Below are 20967 nucleotides of genomic sequence, written 5' to 3' on the forward strand. Positions count from 1 at the left end.
TTCTGGAAACTCCAAACATCCGCTTGCTAGATCGTGTTATCAGAGGTGAGGGGTTCGGGGTGGGGGTATGTAATCAGTTGCGCCATGTTAGGTGTTAGAGCATGGGATTCAAATCCTTTCTTTCATAACTCCCTACCATTCCCTTTCATAGAAGCCACACAATGAAAATTGATAAGTTGTTGGCGACGGTGAGTTCGTTTCACTTTGACTTTAGAATGTTTACCTTTTCGAAAAAAGTGTACGTCGTTATGCAATATATATATATATATATATATATATATATATATATATATACGAGCCGACCCGCGGCGTATCATACGTCGCTATTTAGTTGTTTTTTCAACATTTCAGTAATTCATAATTTGTGAATTCGACAGTACCAATGCTGCCACTGAAAATATTTGTTTTAAAACACTAAAACCCTCCTTTCCCCCAACCCCTGCCCCACCCCCTCGTGAAAGCAGCCTCCTCTTAGTTACCTCCTGTAAGTTTAAAATCGTTTCAAACTAAATTATCTGCCCCTAAAAGCCGTCACTAAACCTGTCTCTACGGTTTGTAAACATTTAGCGTGAACCACAGCTCACCAGACCATGCGAGAGGGGGGGTGGTAGCGATATAGAGGAAGAGAGGGGACTGCAAGGTGCGATTGCAGCTTGTTTTCTATCGTTTTCCAGAAGAGAATTATATATATATATATATATATATATATATATATATGTATATATATATATATATATATATATATATATATATATATATATATATATATATATATATATATACATATATATATACATATGTATGTATGTATGTATATATATATATATATATATATATATATATATATATATATATATATATATATATATATATATATATATATATATATATATATATATATATATATATATATATATATATATATATATATATATACGTTTTACTTCCGCCCACCCACCCACTCCCCCATTAGGCAACAAACACCTGCCTACTTCGCTGTATGCAAGACAATACGAAGTCAATTATTGAGTGAAGGGATAGGTCGATCTCGAATTCCCGGCAGGCTGTCGTAAAGTTGCTGCTGTGTGTTAATATATCAGCCGTCTGTACAAGGAAATGTCACTGTTCCCTCGCTATTCGAGAGCTCCAAGTATTTAGCCAGCAGGCTGTTGTAGCAGGAAATGCTTTCAACGTGCCGCCTTATTGAATGAGATAACGCACAATTTTTATTTTTTAAACTTAGTTTAATCTCACATTAAATGCCTGTTCCACAAAGCCTACACGAACGCTTGGATGACTCAGGGTAGCATTACCCCCCCCCCCCGCCTCCCTCCCCAGAAATGTGTTGGTCCCTGATTCGCGACACAGAATCCATTTTTTTTTAAAGTGGCGATTTAGAGTTTCTTTCTTCGGAAGGGTTGGGGGACGGGTTGTGATGTATATAAAAGATATGTATTTATCCATTGTCCACCTTTCCCCTCAAGATATATAAGTGCCACCCCCCCCCCCCCCCATCATTGTTTCAAGTGCTCCCCCATATTGATTCAAGTATCCCCCTTCCCAGATGAATAATTGATACAAAAGATACACTAGTTAAGTGAGTGTTTAAATACAGCACACCTTGGGGCGACCGGGCGGTAATGTGGACATACCCGCGCCCCAACAACTAAGACCCAACATTAAATAGTGCCTTGAAAAGTTGACGATTTAGAAGTAGCGTCACATTGGCCATAACTTGTGTACATCTATAATATAAAAGGGGAAAGCGTGTGCTTCTGTTGTGACCTAATGTCCCTGCGTCTTCAAAGCTTAGAATATAAATTTGTTACCCATGAAGTTAGATTTCCGTTATTGTGTTGCCCACCATTGTATTACAAATTAACAAGATATACAGTCGTCCCTCAGTTATCGCGGTTCATAGGGACAAGAACCGGCCGCGATAAGTGAAAAACTGCGAAGTAGTAAGACCCTCTGAAATTTTTTTACATACGAACAATTCAGTGTTAGCATAATATAAAATAAGTATATACAAAACCTAATAAGTTTATACGTTATCATTAGAACATTAATAGTATAAATATTAAACAATATACTTAAAATTATGTATAAATAATATAAGTTTGAAACTTGTGTGTGTGTGTAACATAAGTAGTTGTAACTAAAGTGTATATATGATTTAGAACAGGGGTCTCCAAACTACGGCCCGCGGGCCGGATCGCGAGGTCATCTCATCCGGCCCTCGGAGATCTTTTAGTCCATGGAAAAAAAATGTTTGTTGTAGGTGGCTGAGGAAAAATGCCACCCCAATGAGATGCCTGGAAGAAACTCTGGCCCCCGAACTTATATTTGATAGTTAATGCGGCCCTCGGACTGAAAAGTTTGGAGACCCCTGATTTAGAACACTCATTTTTTAACAAATTTTCCCTTATAAGAAGGTACTTAACTCACAACTGACAACAGCTTATCTTCGCTTGATTTTTATAAATATCGATGAAACACTCATGCAGTATGATGGAGATGAAGAATGAGAAAATGATTTACTGCCCCTATTATTGAGAGCGTAGTGGATTTTGAATTGCTTCCCCTCTGCTCTTTACTGGCTTGCGGGTAGCCTTCACTGAATAATTCCTCAATATTGAATTTTTTATCAATATATTTTAATGTTAGGAGGCCATGTGTTACGAATCTTGGGTTGTGTATCGTGTGCGGTGGACTTGTGAATGTTGTATAATTTAAAAAAAAAATTTAACAGTAGATTTAAAAATACTCTAATATATGTTTGGCAGCTGTATTCTAGCGTAACACAAGTACAAATGTAAAGTCTAGTAAAAATCTATGACATCTTAACGAAAGTCATAACTTAAAACCTGAACTTTAAAACTGACAAATTCGGTCTGCTGTCCTAACTACGTCAATACAACAATCGATTATGGTTTACATCGCTGATCGATGTGTATTTCTCAGATTCTCCAACAGATATCTCGGCAATAAAAATATTTTGTTGTACTATACTCTCAGCCAATAACAACGAAATAAAAACTACATACCAAACAGAACAATGCATGTAAACATAATTCTTTTACAAACATTCTACGTACACCACAGACACAAACATTACGCAAGCACCTATCGCTACTCCTACCAACAGACAACACATTTTGCTAATAAAAACTATTCCGGAATAGTTCATCCTATCACACACTACTTCTAAATACACTACCCTTACACACACTATCCCTAGAAACGTTATCACTTAAGCCTCGACTCCTACACATAAACATACACAATATACCTACCCACTACAACTACAAACATTACTCCTTCACACACTACTCTTACACACACTACTCCTACACACACTACTCCTACACACACTACTCCTACACACACTACTTCTACACACTCTTCTTCTATATACACTACTCCTACACACACGACATTCCTACACACACTTCTCCTACACACTACTTCCATACACATTACTTTTACACACTACTTCTACACACACTACTCCTACAAACACTACTCCTACAAACACTGCTCCTACACACACTATTCCTACACACACTACTGCTACACATACTACTACTACACACTATTCCTACACACACTACTACTACACACACTACTCCAATACACACTACTCCACCACACTACTCCCACAGACACTACTACAAACACTACTGCTACACACACTACTGCTACACACACTACTCCTACACACACTACTCTCCACATATTAACTTCACATAGCTCTTACGCAAACATCTGCACCTGTTACCTCATTATATGACATAAAATTATGGTTTCTAAAACTTTTTACCAAGTCGATTTTACAAAGATACTTATTTTAAAATAAAATAATCTTTAAGACATCTAAGAATTTTTAAAAAGACTTTGCTAACAATTGAAGTACCATATGATTGATAGCGAGTGTGTATAAACCTGAACATGTATAAGATAATGCACATGCGTCTGTGTCTTTCTTGTTTGCATTACTAACTATTTGTTTTTAATAATTTTGTAATTCTCAATTTAATTTTTTTTATATTAAGAATTCTGACTAGTACGGATCAGGATAGCTTAAAAATGAATGAATGGTATAGAACGTAATAGGAAGCATTTAGTAAAGCTATTGTTTTAGTTTGAGAGATTCAGCACGTTTGGTTAATTAGCGAAAAGTTGGTTCTATAGGGCTGGTAAGTAGATCAACAACCAGTTCTATGACTCATGCAGATTTTATTGAGCCGTAGAACTGGTTGGTGACCTACTCACCAGCCCTATTGCGGTACAGAGAAGAAAGAATTAAGACGTGGTTGTTTATCAAAGTTAGCAGCGTTTTCAAATCTGGTCGATGATACTACGTAGTCGATAGCTTGGTATGTTGAAATACCCATAAATTGTGCGGGGGACCACCCACCCCACCCACAATGTGTAGGTGTTGTTATTTTGTACCTCCAAACAAAGAAATGTTTACAACATCGAACAGTACAAGATTTAAAATAAACAAAGTTTTCTGGTTAAAGTTTTGATTTCAGGGAATTTTATTACTAAAAGTCTTTGTTGTAGCAATAAAAAAACGTAAATTCCCATCAATATTTCAATAGGTTTGTTTTTCAGCATGCTGCACTGTTACTGTTACACAGCTGTTTACGTTGCTTTTTGAAGTTTTTGTGTGCGACTTGACAGATGTGTTGGAAGAGAATGGAAGAAGCACTATCTAAACATATCAGATAATAAGAAAGTCTCCCCTTTCCTTTATATTTTTAGATCCTACACTAACTAAATCTTGGGGACTTGAAAATAAATTTGTATACACTTTTACCAAACGGGAAAATGTTTTCTTTATTTTACTACCCCGGCCCCGTTGGTAATTGTTCTTACTTTAGGACAAGTTATAATGAATCATCTTTGGTTCAGGGGCGGAACTAGCATGTCGCTATACACCGCTGTTTGGGCTTAATTTTGTGCGTTATCACGGACCTTTATGGTTGAAATTTATATATAGTCAACGAAAACTTATTAAAAAATTCATTATGCCAATTTTGAGAAAAAAAAAACGCTTTAAAATATTTGTTTTTTGCCTGCCGACGTAAATATTGCTATTGTTATTTTTAACATTATATTTTGGCTATTATCGAATAATGAAACAATGTCTTCTCTTAATTATAATTGTAATAAAACATGCTAAAGAAAGGGAAATTTATTAAAAAGAAATATTTCAAAATTAGCACAAGAAAAAACCCAGACACCCATTATGAATATCAAGCTTTCCTGTTTCGTATTTTCTTGATCGGCATGCAAGATTTGAAGTTTCGCATTTCGTAATATTTAATAGTAATAAAATGAGTTACGAACATTTTTTAAACTCGATTATTTCGAGCACGAAATACGTTTAACCCTACTTTACGTGGCGTGTAATATATATATATATATATATATATATATATATATATATATATATATATATATATATATATATATATATATATATATATATATATATATATATATGTATGTATATATATATATATATATATATATATATATATATATATATATATATATATATATATATATATATATATATATATATACATACATACATACATATATATATATATATATATATATATATATAACACATCGGAGCATCACGTTTTTTTTCCGCCACTGCTTTATGTATTGAAGATTGCGTGGGCTTAAATCAATAATAACATTGTTTATGTTTCTGGATTAATAAAGTAGCGTATAAAAGATCGCATGTGCAATGTTTTAGGCTGTATTTCGCATTGAGTATCAAGCTCATCAGTTAACTTTGGTAAGCCAAGTTTCGTAAGAAATTACGGGAGTTGTTTGGTAAACTTGTTTTTTTTTTACACTTCAGTGCTTCTAGGAACTTTGTCTTTAAGTTTTTAGAATTTGATTTGTTTTATATACAACTAGGCATACTGCCTAGCTTCGCTTAGGTTTTCAAAAACATTTGATAATTTGAATAGTAATTATTAGGTGATGGATGAGGCGTGGAGTGCTTAAATGTAAACAGTAATGCTAATTTTAGAGAAGATGTTGTATGCCTATGCCAGGGGTCGGCAACCTTTTGAAGCGAAAGAGCCAAAAATTACAATTTTCAAAATTTCCCTGGTTTTAAAGAGCCACTAACATATTTTTAATTCAAATATTTTATTTTTTTTATTAATATTATTAGAATTTGTTCAAGGAGCTGGAGAGCCGCATCTTGATATCAAAAGAGCCGCATGCGGCTCGCGGGCCGCAGGTTGCCGACCACTGGCCTATGCTCTTTAACATCAGCTTTCAGAGAAACTGTTCGAAAGTACGCAATATATAACTAAGATGGAAATAGAACTACAGAGGTTCCATGAACAGTATATCTCATAATTTATATTACATTGACTTTTAAAATTAATTTTTTATTTAATTATGATACGTAGCTTAATTAATAACTTATTTTTATCTAACACAAATGCTATACTTTGTCGTTTTCTGTTTCTGTTTAAAATAGTATACAATTATTTGAAAAATAATTATTTAAAAAGGTTACCTCCCTTGGAAATTAACCGAATGACGTATCTCTGTGTTTACTTTTTTTTAAACAAACAGTTACTATGCTTATATAAGAAAATACGATATATAAACATATTTAACGACTACAATAGCTTTTTCCGACGGGATTAAAGTTTTTTTGTTACCCTCCAGGGTCGGTCTACGACCTCAAATAATATTAACGGGATCGATCGTCAAATTATTTATATATATCTCATATAAGGAGAATTTCACTCGCGGTCATCTTTTAGCACTGGTCGAGGGCTTTGAGTCTGACCAACAGTTTTTCCATACGGCCTAGTCATCTATAGAAATGTATGCAAAACATTAGCATGATGTACAGAGGTTAAGTAACGTAAAAATTGTGTTGAAATTACCCTGTTTTTTCCATAAAATACAAAGATTATATAGGGAAATACGACTGGTCAGTTTTGACCGCTTTACGAAGTTTTCCCAGATATGCCGAGTTTTTTGTGACACCCCAAGGCGTTCTCCTACCACCTCACAAAATTTCAAGGGGGGTCGTCAGAGGAAATTTTTTTTCGTAATAGAGCTCATAAAAGAGAATTTCACTCGCGGTCACTTTTTAGCCCTCGTCGAGGGCTTTGAGTGAAACCGACAGTTTTCCCTAAAGGTCAAGCCATTGACCTAAGAGTATGCAAAAATTTAGCCAGATATACTGAGTTTAAGTACCCTAAAGCCTGCGTTGAAATGACCCTCTGTTTTTCCAATAAAATACAAAGATTATATAGGGAAATACAACTGGTCAGTTTTGACCGCTTTACGAAGTTTTCCCAGATATGCCGAGTTTTTTGTGACACCCCAAGGCGTTCTCCTACCACCTCTCAAAATATCAAGGGGGGTCGTCGGAGGAAATTTTTTTTCGTAATAGAGCTCATATAAAGAGAATTTCACTCGCGGTCACTTTTTAGCCCTCGTCGAGGGCTTTGAGTGAAACCGACAGTTTTCCCTAAAGGTCAAGCCATTGACCTAAGAGTATGCAAAAAATAGCCAGATATACTGAGTTTAAGTACCCTAAAGCCTGCGTTGAAATGACCCTCTGTTTTTCCCATAAAATACAAAGATTATATAGGGAAATACGACTGGTCAGTTTTGACCCATTTCCCGATTTTTCCCGGACATGGCGAGTTTTTTGTGACACCCCAAGGCGTTCTCCTACCACCTCACAAAATATCAAGGGGGGTCGTCGGAGGAAATTTTTTTTCGTAATATAGCCCATATAAGGCGCCGGTCAGTCGAGGTCAGTTTTGACCCCCTCTCCGTATATTTTTCGGCCAACCGTCACCGGCCCTCGTGTTCTATCGCCCGAAGGTACCATCGTGCCAAATTTGACGCGCCTGCGGCGCCGGGAAGTGCCCTATCGGGCACTTGACCACTTTGCTTTATATATATAGATTCTAGGATGGGACGGAGTGGTCTAGTGGTAACGAGCTGGACTGCTAACCCGTATGTCTCGAGTTCGAAGTCGGGTTCAAGTCATTAGACCGTCCCTAAGTCCACCCAACTCTGATGGGTACCTAACTCATGTTAGGGAAAGTAAAGGCGGCTGGGCATAGTGCTGACCACACTATCTCTTCATATACCGAGTTTACAGAAACAAGTGAACTCTACTTCACTTGCCCCATAGACCGTCAGGTTTGAAAGGGAAACTTTACTTTTTACTTATTTATAAACAATTTTAGACACGGAAGGAATGAACATCAATTTATAAAGACACATTAAGCTAAATGTGTCTTAATATTTAAGATAAACACAACTGATCTTTCGTTGAACTGAATTAATGTTCTCTTTTACAGTAATACATAATATAATATTGATGCCATTAAAACGTATAATAAAAACGATGTCTTTGTTTTAATTACCAATCGTGACGATTGATGTTTGGAGCTCTAACTACACAAGCTAGACTTGTAAAATGAAGCGACATTCTCGTCTACGATGTCATGATTGATTTAGGCTATAGCTATAGACAAAATGAAATGGCGCAAGCATGTTGTCTCTATTGGGCATTGATAGATGGTAATAATATGAAGATTATGATATTGATGATGATGATAACGACCACGACGACGACGACAGTGTTGATGATGCTGTAATGATGATAATGATGACAATGATGATGATGACGATGAAAATGGCGATGATCATGATCATGATGATCTTGTCATGATCATGATGACGCTATGATAACAAATTGATGAATTAAACCGAACAATATGTTAAATAACATAATTGACCAAATATTATTAGGTTTCATTGTTAATTGCGTGTATCATATAAATTGAATTCGATGATATTTCCAAAATCTTCCAACTCAAATGCTGAGCTATTAGAATCAATGACATGGTGATAGCTCTAATCTTTATCGATACCATCTTTTCACATCTTTTTCCATTATTAAAGAAAAACACTGATATTCAACCCATTCTTAACTAGTTCATTCGTATTTGTTTTCGTCGTAAGAAATAACTTTAAGTTGTCATTATTTACGGGATATTTTTAAACTAATCTTTATGTTGATGATTTGGCTTTTCATGGTCATAGAAGTTTTAAATTAATTTAAATTGATTTAAATACGTAGATGACTGCCAAACGTTAATATAAATAATTATTGCATAAATATAACAATATATTACATATGCTAATGCGAACATGTAAAAATTGTACTCTAACTTGCGTATGCTAATAAAATACCATCCTTATTAAGACTGGTTGTTCCAAAAATGGAATCTGAGTAACTTTAATGTTACAGAAAAGTTATCGAAAAACAAGTAGCAAGCCAGCGCCATGAAGCTATTTATAGCAGTCGTGTTGCTTTTCGGCGTATCTCCTGCACAGCGTGAGTATACATTTTACACTGGTTGTTTGCACGGAGTTGACGCTAGAAGAAAGATGTGAGGTTTATTAATTCATCACACATTCTTATATGTTTTAAATAGCTTTAATACTACCATTATGAGGCGACGTGGTCTAGCGATAGAGCGCTAGACTGCTAACCCAAACGTCTACAGTTCAAATCAGAGTTCAAGTCAGTGGAGCGTCCCTGAGACCACCCAGCAAGTGTGGCAAAGCTAAGGCTGACCACACTATCCCTTCATATGCCGAGGGCAAGAAACTTATGTACTCTAGTTCATCTTCCCAATGGATCGCTTGTTCTAAAGAGTAAACTTTAATTATTTTTATACTGCCATTGCAGAGTGTCTAGTAGGTTGGACACAACGACCAAATACAAATTTCTGCTACCTCTATAAAGCAACACCCAAATCGTACAGTGCTGCAATGGATGACTGTACCTCTTATAACGGTGTAATATCTAACGTTGGGGATCAAGCCGAACAAGACTTTATAGCAGGTAATTACACATCAATAAACGAATGAAGGAGGTATGAAAACAAACCTTGTATCTCGAGTACTCCCCATCATCAGCTTTCCCCAGTCGTGCCCAAGAAACTATTGGCGCCCACAGAAAGCTCTTCCCAATTCTGTCGGTCTCTGGCATTTTCCTGGCAGTGCTACAAGATAGTCCTGGATCTGCACGTTGTTTTTCTGATGTGCGCCTCTACGTCTAACTTGGCCTTACTTATTTTTTCTTGATACGTCCAGTTAAGCGCCATCCTTGAGATATCAATTAAATTCAATCTTAAAACGTGACGCGTCCAGGGTCATTGTCTTTTTGTAGCTTCTTTCTGAAACGGATGTATTCATATTATCACATAAGATACTTTGATCTGAGAAAAACTTTATTATGTAACACTAGTATTTTTTTTTACCTATGTCAGTTTTCTACTGGGTAGAAAATCAGCAATCAGCTTAGTTCGGTGCAATTAAATTATTATTGTTGTTATTTATAAAGACAAGAAAAGGTTGAAAGTTGTAGAAATAGTTACTTTATCAAAAGTAATCATTCCCGTTGTTTTGCTTGTATTCCTCCTTCACTAAAACATCTTTCCCACAAATAATAACACAGTCCAGATAGATCAACGTATTACACATGCAAACTTATGTATAGTTTTTTAAAATTCTGTTTATATACATGTATTAAAAAAAGAAAATACAGTATATAATAACTAGCTGTATACCCGTGCTTCGCAAAAAAAAAAACCCAACACAAATACAAAGGAAAACAATCGCAAACAAAAACAAAAACGCAAACAAAATCACAAACATAAACACAAGCAAAAATGCAATGACCAAAGCAAACACAAAAGAAAAAACCAAAACAACACAAACGCAAACGCAAACATAAACAAAACAGCAAGCACAAAAGAAACGCAAACACAAACGCAATTAGAAACACAACACAACGCAACACGCAAACGTAAATACAGAACACATATAAAACAAACGACCGTGTATACACATGCTCTCACGCACCGACGAACAACACGATTTCCTGGTCGTCTTCGTCCTTTGACCGCCTTTCCCACATTCGTTATCACCGAAAAAAAATATTGTATAAGTATTAAAATTTTGCCGACAATTATAAGCTTTAAGTCAAAACTTTGTCAACAAAAACAAATTAAGTCACATAAATAGATCCTACTCTGTAACTTACAATAGGACAATGCGATGCATGTAATTGTATGGCAAGTGGTGTTTACTTTTATTACTCTAAGAAAACACATTGGCAATGTAATTGGATTCACCGCCAAAAAACACGCTTTCGTAGGCGTCCGCGCCCAGAGAGAGAGAGCCTTTGCAGCTTTCTCGAAAAGTCCTATTTCACCATCCGTTTAAATAACACGGAAAACGAAAAACAAAAAATAGTGAGTTTGAGAGATCATAGACTAATTAGAAAATAATATACATAATCTTAACATTTTTCTATTTTAATTATGACCCTTAACATATAATAATTAATGCGGTAGTAATAAAAAAAAATAACTTAAATTATTGAGAGTAAGTTGAATTTATTTTTAAATTACCTCACATGGCATAACTATTAAAATATTTTAATTAATTAGTTTTTCGACCCTACTGTTATTAAAATGTATCCTTTTTTTCTAAGAATCTAAACGACAATTATATTTGACATTGGTCCGTTAAAATGTTTAAGCTATCTGTGTGTATTTAATATTTCTTCACGTTATGCGAAAGCGTAAAAACTGTGGCTACTATAAAATAACTTTAAGTCGTTATATAAACAAATCCTACTCAATTACTTATAATAAATAAAATCGATGCAATTTAAAAGCCCTGCATGGTTCGATACTTACCTTTACTGTTCAAAAATCTATAGCGATGACGGAATGACGGACGGAATGACCGACACACTACCAGCATCGTTATATTAATGTAGAAGCATCTCTGTTTCAATAATTATAAAGAAAGTCGTGGTCTCTTAAAAAATTTAAACATTGTTTTCAATATATAATAATTATAGTACGTCAAGTCGTTCTTTAAAGCTATTTAATTTAAATAGTTTTGATTCATTATATAATTAGAGGAAAATTATTATTTTTTCCTTCTCGTGCTTAGATACAATTCAGCACGATAGTCCCAGCTGACGATGAAAAAAATACCCAACAGACCGTTGAACCAAACTCTATTCAGATTTCTGATTTTTTTTTTACTAATGTGATAAATTGTATCCTAAGACATTCTTTGTTGTGTGTATGTTACCGATTAGAAACACAAATAATACTGTGACTATGATAACACTATAGTTACACAACTATAGCTCTACAATACTTTAAAGAGTTTTATTTAAATCTAAGGTCTGATAACTTCACAAACAAGCGATGTATGGATCGGTTTTTCTGATGGTTCAAGGCATGAGGGAATTTGGATTTGGCTCTACGAACCCTGTAAAACATATTTAAATTGGGATGCAGGTAAAAAGTTGCAAGTTACTTTTAAAGTTCCGTTACTGTGTGTGAGCTTGAGTGTGAGTTTGTGTATGTGAGTCTATGTGTGAGTATGCCTGTAAATGTAAATATAAATGAAATGTACTTGTGATTATAATTATAAATGTGAATGAGACTGTAATGTGAATGTGAATGTGAATGTGAACATGAACTTCAAAGTATTATATATATATATATATATATATATATATATATATATATATATATATATATATATATATATATATATATATATATATATATATATATATATATATATATATATGTATATATATATACATAATTAGTCTATGAGTATGCTCGTGTGTTTATTTTATTGGCACAATCATATTTGGCTGCTTTAATCAAAACTTGTGTAATAAAATTTGTTTTTAACTTCTTTATCTAGATCTTCTTCTTCTTCTTCGTTCTTAATTATTAGTGTTGAAGGGGATCGAGATTTATCTGCCAGTGGGTTTGAACTCGAGACTGTTCGAATTTATCAACCATGAGCTTTTTGCCGACTCGACCACGCCTCCAACACAATTAAGCGTTACGTGTCAACTGGTTATGCGCCATTGAGGCCCTTGACTCCGAATATCAGCCTTTTTTTTTATTAACACGTTTTTCTTAACTCAGCTTCGCGTTTGTTTGTTTGTTTGTTTGTTGTTAAAATTGACATCGAAAATTAGCCCACTTCTGATTGCTCTAGAGACCTGAAATTTGGCATGCATGCATGCATGCTACTTTCGCCTAACAATTTCAGATGCAATCATAAAAACTAGCAATTAGTGACCGTAATTAGCTTAATTTAATAAGCCCCAAGGACCATAAAATTGAGGACATGATTTCTAAAGATACCGACAAGACTTGAGGCCTATTGACACAGTTACTTCGGCCCCAATCGATGTGAGCGCGCTGGCCGTGATCGTATAGTGGTTAGTACTTCGCGTTGTGGCCGCGACAACCCAGGTTCGAATCCTGGTCGCTCAAGATTTTTAGTCCGTGTATTTATAAACACTTTTTTAAAAACCACGTTTTTCATGTGTAGCAACGGACTAAAAAGGAGAAAATAAAATACTTAAAAAAAACTTTTTAAAAAACCACGTTTTTTATGTGTAGCAACGGACTAAAAAGGAGAACGGACACGGTAACACATTGTTAACGGTGACACGGTTGGTACGCTGGGCATGCTAAAATACACATAAACACGTTTTTCCTTAACTCAGCTTCGCGTTTATTTGTTTGTTTATGGGAGATTTGATCACGTGATTCGTGAGTAGATCTCCACGCCAGCAACGTAAATTACACCCTTTCTCTGTTTAAAGCGTATCGGTCGCTCAAGATTTTTTTAGTCCGTGTATTTAAAAACACTTAGTCAAGTCATACTTAATCAAGTGATTAGATTAAGTAGAAAATAAACTATATAAAAAACTTTTTAAAAACCACGTTTTTCATGTGTAGCAACGGACTAAAAAGGAGAAAATAAAATACTTAAAAAAAACTTTTTAAAAAACCACGTTTTTCTTGTGGACTAAAAAGTAGAAAATAACTATTTACATACATTTGATGACAAAAAACGTGGGTCAGGCAGATGGGTCGGGAAATTTGATGGTGAACGTACCCACGTTTTTTGTCATCAAATGTATGTAAATAGTTATTTTCTACTTTTTAGTCCACAAGAAAAACGTGGTTTTTTAAAAAGTTTTTTTAAAGTATTTTATTAACACGTTTTTTTTATTAACTCAGCTTCGCGTGTGTTTGTTGTTAAAGTTGACATCGAAAATTAGCCCACTTCTGATTGCTCTATAGATCTGAAATTTGGCATGTAGGCTACTTTCGCCTAACAATTTCAGATGCAATCATAAAAACTAGCAATTAGAGACCGTAATTAGCTTAATTTAATTACGCCCCAAGGACCATAAAATTGAGGACATGATTTCTAAAGATACCGACAAGACTGGAGGCCTATTGACACAGTTACTTCGGCCCCAATCGATGTGAACGCGCTGGCCGCGATCGTATAGTGGTTAGTACTTCGCGTTGTGGCCGCGACAACCCAGGTTCGAATCCTGGTCGCTCAAGATTTTTAGTCCGTGTATTTATAAACACTTAGTCAAGTCATACTTAATCAAGTCATTAGATAAAGTAGAAAATAAACTATATAAAAAACTTTTTTAAAAACCACGTTTTTCATGTGTAGCAACGGACTAAAAAGGAGAAAATAAAATACTTAAAAAAAACTTTTTTAAAAACCACGTTTTCTTGTGGACTAAAAAGTAGAAAATAAATTTTCATACATTTGATGACAAAAAACGTGGGTCGGGCAGATGGGTCGGGAAATTTGATGGTGAACGTACCCACGTTTTTTGTCATCAAATGTATGAAAATTTATTTTCTACTTTTTAGTCCACAAGAAAAACGTGGTTTTTTAAAAAGTTTTTTTAAGTATTTTATTGGATTTGTTTCCATAGCCTTTGTCCAACCAAGAACAATCTACAAGGCAGCAGTTGTTTAATTTTGGAGTTGTCTCTCCTAGAAGAGTGACTGTCCCCAGCTAACGAGCCTCATCTGCCCGAGGGTTCGAACTCGAGACTTTTCGGTTTAGCAACCATGAGCTTTACAGACAAAATAAAAGTGTGAAATTGAAGTGTAATTTTTGTTAAATATTTTTCGCCAATTGTATAAGTTAAATGGTATCTTGAATTGTCTTTACGTTTTCAGGACAACCAAGCTATGGGAACGGTGGCAAAGACTGTGCGGTTATGAAAAGTTCCCAAGCTTCATCTCACCGCTGGGACGATAGAGCTTGCACCAATTTAAATGCTTATGTTTGCAAGACAAATCTAGGTATGTTTCAACGGTTCCATGATAAATGATCTCAGGGCAAATGATCTTACATAAGGGAAACAAAAGATAGCTGGGCATAGAAATGATCACATTATACTCTACTTCATCTGCCAAATGTGAATTGGGCACAAACGGGAAAAAAGAAGATGAAAGTAATGTTGGGCAACATTAAATGTTTTCAAATCAATTCTTGAAAATAAATAGAAAGTAATGTGTATGTTTTACAGCGATAATAAGTGTGTAAGCTGTGACTAATATTTGAAATTTTTCTGACCCAGATGGTACCTCGATGTTTGATTTAGCAAGCTTCAATATGGTAAAATCCAGTTTACATTTTTACATTCTGTTTAATATTATAAAACAAAATGAGCGTTGTTCAAATAGATGCCACGCATTGATAAAAACTTCTTTGAGAGACCAACCAAAGTAATTAATTAATAGTTGATTTCTAGGCTCGAGTCGCATTCAACATTACGAAACGCAAGAAATTTTTTTAAAAAGCGGCTAAAGATAAAACTTTAACCAACTGCAATTTACACACAACATAAGAATTAAATGAGAATTTACTAATTAATAAATTACTTTAATTACACACTATCGCAAACAAAGAAAATATTAATATTAAATATTTTTAAATTGCAAAAGAAATATACTAACATAACACACGTGAAAAATACAAACATTTATTAACACTGTTATCTCTTGCTTAAATTTTCAAGAAAAAGTTTTTCAGTCTCCAAGTGTTTATTAAATATATGGGAATCTCATTTTCAGCCTGTTATAAAAATAATACACTAGGCATTTGCTTAAATTATAAATAAATTTAAATTATATTTGCTTTATTATTTAATTGGCACGTAAAACCTTTTAAATTTTTACTGGATAAAAAACACATTAATCTCTAATGTTTTGTGTATTCAGTCCTGAAAACGTGCATAAGGCTGAATTTATTAGTTAAGTTAAGAGTATAACAATGAAGAGGTATAGCCTTATTATTTTATGATTTCTATAACCTCAGTATAATAGATAAAATTGAATAATGTGTGATTATTAAAGAAATAATGTTCTTTATATATTTAACACATTATGCTGTTGACGAGCGAAATAGAACTTGATACATTCACTCGGCGAGGTCGAGGCGGTAAAGCTAATGGTTACTAAACGGAAAAGTCTCGAGTTAAAACCCCCAGGCAGCTTGAAAATCAAACAACTGTTGTCTTGTAGTTTGTTCCTGGAAGGCCACGGAAGTAGATCCAAAAAGAAAAGCAGGCTGAAATAACAAGTTGACACGTAATACTTAAGAACGGAGAAGAAGAAGGAACATTTTACTTTAAAAAATGTATTGAATGTTCACATCGACAGGAATGCTACATCAACTGCCTTACAAAGTTCCCTGCTGGCACATGTATTGGTATAGAATACCGGAATAACACATGCATATATGAAATAATAACCTATGACCATACATCAAATGGTGTTAACACGTCATACATTGCATGCACGACAGGTGAGCGAAAGCCTTTATTCAAACACACTTTTCAATTGATACAATATTTAGATAGAGAAATTGTACCTCTTCTCTAACACAAAAAAAAAACCAACACCAACATTACCAAGCATAACCTACAATAATCGCGTACACTGGTTCTATTTAGTACAGCCCATCATTAATAAGATTCGTTTTAAAAGAGACATATGTAAAATTCGATTATATCTTAGAAAGGATGTAAACATCTCTGCGTATTTGTAATCGTTGTGGGCGAAATATTGTTATTCTGTCATTATTTAAATAAACTCTTTAACGGCAGAACTACCCCCACAACCCACCACTGATGCACCATCGACTACAACCACGACCGACGCGACAACTGTTGCTGCGGCTCACCCAACAACTGCTGCTGCTGCTCCACCAACAACTGCTGCTGCTGCTCCACCAACAACTGCTGCTGCGGTTCCACCAACAACTGCTGCTGCGGCCCCAGCAACAACAAGGCCTCAAGGCGGAAGTAAGTTAATGCAATTTGTTTTTACAATCACATTTTTGCAAAACGTTTCAAAAGTCGTACATACAAAAAGTAAAAACAAATATGCTGTAATATTAACATAAATTACGTTTTAATCTATTTTAGAGAAGAATTGCAAGAAACGACAGTGATTGAGTTCTTACGCCGACTGTAAGTTTGCCACAAACGATATCAGATTTACAGATTAGTTGATTTTAAATTTGACAAACAGTTTAGAATATCTATTTGCTAAGAACACCAACCTCGTCTTTTAACAGTCTTTTTCAATAAAAATTAAATAAATTATAGCCTTTTATATGAAATAAAATAGATAAGTTTTTTGTATTGTTTAGTTTTGTATTTAATAAATCAGGCCTATATTTCCTGCTTAATTAGGCATAATTCTACAACCGAACCAATTATTTAATTGTCATATACATCGGCCCTAGATTTTGCATGAATTCACGATCCGACAGAGATTTGATGCCTTTGCAAATATTCTCGGCGCGCGCAAAAAGAGATGTATTCATCTTATTTGAATGTTGTACTATAATGTCGTATTATATTGGTAAAATAAAACAAAAGAATGATTGTTGTGTTCTCTTTAATTAAATGTTTTAATTTCTTTTTTTACAGCTTCCTTAATTGGAGAGCTGATCTCATTGGTCAAGCCACCGAGGAAGTGTGTCGGCTTCAAGTTTACTGCAGTTTTTAGTCCCGCTCTGCATTATTAAAAAAAAGAAAAACTTCATAAATTCGATTTAGCTCATTTGTTTTTAATTAGGTATCTTTATTTTAAATAATTTAATTGTTGATAGAGTTTCAATTTCAGATATTTGATATCAACCATTTATTTAAAAGTCCCAGCAGTTAATTTGGATTTAAAATACATTTCTGAATCAATAAAATTTTGTTCAATACATTTTTCTTCAAATAGGTTTATTTTAATAAGATTATATTATCTATAGAAATGTATTGACTGTTTTATATATATATATATATATATATATATATATATATATATATATATATATATATATATATATATATATATATATATATATATATATATATATATATATATATTATACACGAATATATGTATCTTTGTTAGTTTGTTTATCTGTTTGTTCGTCTTCACGCATTTCTAGACCGTTCTAAATTAAACTTTTTGGAAATTGTTGTGTAGGCCTACACTCCAGAAATTATCTGCTATAGAAAAATGTCAATGTCGTAGGGGCTGCGCACCAGCGGTAATGTGCTAATAGCACCCCGAGTTCCCTATCGGCTAGCTTAGCATACGGGGATAGTACTTGAATCAGTAGTCAATCTACACTGGAGCAACTGGTCGGTAGTGAGGACAAATCCGAACCCGGACAACCAAGATATAAGAGGTGTAGTGCAAACTTTGTTCTAGAAAACATGGTCGCAAGTCTAAAAATACACTTTTGGTTATGCGTTGATAAAAACAAATTTCTTCAGATTATGTCGTAGGATTAGATTTGGAGAGGCAGTGATTCCAACATGGATCAATATGTTTGACCTGCTCATGTGTTGGGAAAAAAACAACTTCTAAAAAACCGTTGATCATAAGAAAAAAAAATACAAAAAAAATTGTATAGACGATCTTGATGATAAATAAATACAATAAGAAGGAAACTGATAAGTTTTCCGTATTAAAATAAATAATAAATTTAAATTAAAAAATACACGTACATTGTTACATTGTGTGCTATCATAAAGTGTGTCATTTAATTTCTTTCCGTTAGAGATCGAAGCAATGCGTGAAAGTTACGCTTCATTACCAAAATTGCCTCTTGTTCACCCGAACCTTCCTGCCTCCCTCCTCCTCCTCCTCCTCCACATATGACTTGTGCAAGTAAACTTTTTTAACACTGCGGTCCATGGGGTTTACTTTAAGTAGAGTTCATCTGTTTCTTTGACCTCAGTATATGAAGGGAGAGTGTGTAGGGGGGGATTAAGCTTGAGCGGGGCCCCGACTGTAATATTATGGGGGCCATATATATATATATATATATATATATATATATATATATATATATATATATATATATATATATATATATATATATATATGTGTGTGTGTGTGTGTGTGTGTATGTATATACATATACATATACATTTATTTATATGTAAATATATAATTATATATTTAAACATATATCACCTTGATTACTTGACGTGTGTATATGTATATACATATACATATACATTTATTTATATGTAAATATATAATTATATATTTAAACATATATCACCTTGATTACTTAACGTGTTTTCCTGTCCCCACGATCGTGAATGTTTTCCGACTACGCCTCAAGCGACTGTGTTTTAGGACGCCGGCCCTGAGACCACGACTGCGGAGAAAGCTTGTCTTCCACTCCCGTCTAGTGGCCATGACCTTGCTCTTCGCGTTCTTTGTGGCCTTAGTGACCCCGGCCAGAAATGTGGTGGGGTACTTCATCCTGCCCGCCTCCTGGTCCCAGCTCAGCTCCGGGCAGATCCTGCACATGTTTTACCTGGAGGAACAAAATACAAAATACAATACTGCTTACAGCTTAACTAGGCTGTGGCAAATTAAAATTTTATGTTCCTTTTAAAGTTTGCCGTCTATCGAAGTGGAATCGAAATATTTGAATTGAGATGATTTCTATTTAAAAACTTACGTCAAACAAATGATTGCTTGTGCATAGCATGTGTGAGGGGAGATAACAGCATTTTTCAATTGTCAAATGATGTAGACTTGCTGACGATTTTATCTAGTCTTAGGCGGGGATATTTCTTGTCTGTGATTTCCAACAAGCTACTAAGACTTATATTCTAGAGTCAGAACTGACGCCAGGTGTGACTCTGGGAAGGACTCTGTTACATGATATAAAATTAACACGATGACATATTGTGAAAAATCTTATATAGAAACTCAGGTCACGTTTAAGTTGTTATTTTTATAAACATTAAATTATCTTTATAAAACGGCGTTATAGTATTCATATATCTACATCTCTTATTCATTAAATTGATGCCTTTTTAAAATTGCTATTTTTTGCTAAAAATTGCTAATTTTAAAAAAATCTTTACAAAAAAAGGCTTTAAAGTATGTTTTGCAAATACGTTTAGCGACCATTATATTTTTTACAATACATTTTTAAAAAAAAACACGATTCACAATATTTCCCTTTGACAGCCAGCGTACTGCAGTGTAGAAAAGCAAAACCTCGTCTTGGCACAGTTCATTAAACAGACAAATGTGTAGTGCCCCAGATTTAATATAATTTACGACTTTTAGTAACAATGGAGTCGAAAGACTCTTTTTAGCGAGGACATATCGGTAGATTCACCTTGATTAGGTAACTAAATCTTTTATTGTTTTCTTAAAGCCCGATTTAGACACACAAGTAGGTGGCGCACCATCAGCAGTTCAAACCCCGCAGCCGTTTTCCCATTTTAATCATCCAGTTTAAAAACCTTTTTATTTTCTCTAAATATCTTCACAAACTAGCAACCCTTCTTAGCTACCATATGCATGAATATATTTCACAAATACAAGCAACTGTGAACACGAACTAATGTCTGTTGATTCATCAACTTGAAAAGCAAACAATGGTGAAAGATTAATTTCATTCAAAATTTGTTCTCAAACATCTACGGACATGTCTGCTATA

The 20967-nt window shown here is 34.2% G+C and overlaps 1 protein-coding gene across 1 annotated transcript; it reads left to right on the plus strand.

Annotated features, from left to right (window-relative positions):
* Positions 1–113: 113 nt before the first annotated feature.
* LOC131948396 (uncharacterized) lies at positions 114–17999 on the plus strand. Its single transcript, XM_059310001.1, has 10 exons — positions 114–188; positions 9338–9424; positions 9782–9937; positions 12303–12419; positions 15156–15281; positions 15560–15597; positions 16644–16788; positions 17090–17287; positions 17411–17455; positions 17921–17999. Exons 2-9 carry the CDS (start codon positions 9373–9375, stop codon positions 17434–17436), a joined length of 858 nt encoding a protein of 285 aa, XP_059165984.1. The 5' UTR covers positions 114–188; positions 9338–9372; the 3' UTR covers positions 17437–17455; positions 17921–17999.
* The last annotated feature ends 2968 nt before the right edge of the window (positions 18000–20967 follow it).

Source organism: Physella acuta, unplaced genomic scaffold (assembly GCF_028476545.2).
Source record: "Physella acuta isolate Inbredline_101_S28 unplaced genomic scaffold, ASM2847654v3 ptg000642l, whole genome shotgun sequence".
NCBI lineage: Eukaryota > Metazoa > Mollusca > Gastropoda > Physidae > Physella > Physella acuta.

Bases quoted from the DNA above. Each gene is read 5' to 3' on its own strand.
- LOC131948396 (XM_059310001.1), top strand. From the start codon at position 9,373: ATGAAGCTATTTATAGCAGTCGTGTTGCTTTTCGGCGTATCTCCTGCA. The intron at 12,420-15,155 runs GTAAAAAGTTGC...TTACGTTTTCAG, and splicing joins ATATTTAAATTGGGATGCAG to GACAACCAAGCTATGGGAAC. The intron at 15,282-15,559 runs GTATGTTTCAAC...TTTCTGACCCAG, and splicing joins TGTTTGCAAGACAAATCTAG to ATGGTACCTCGATGTTTGAT.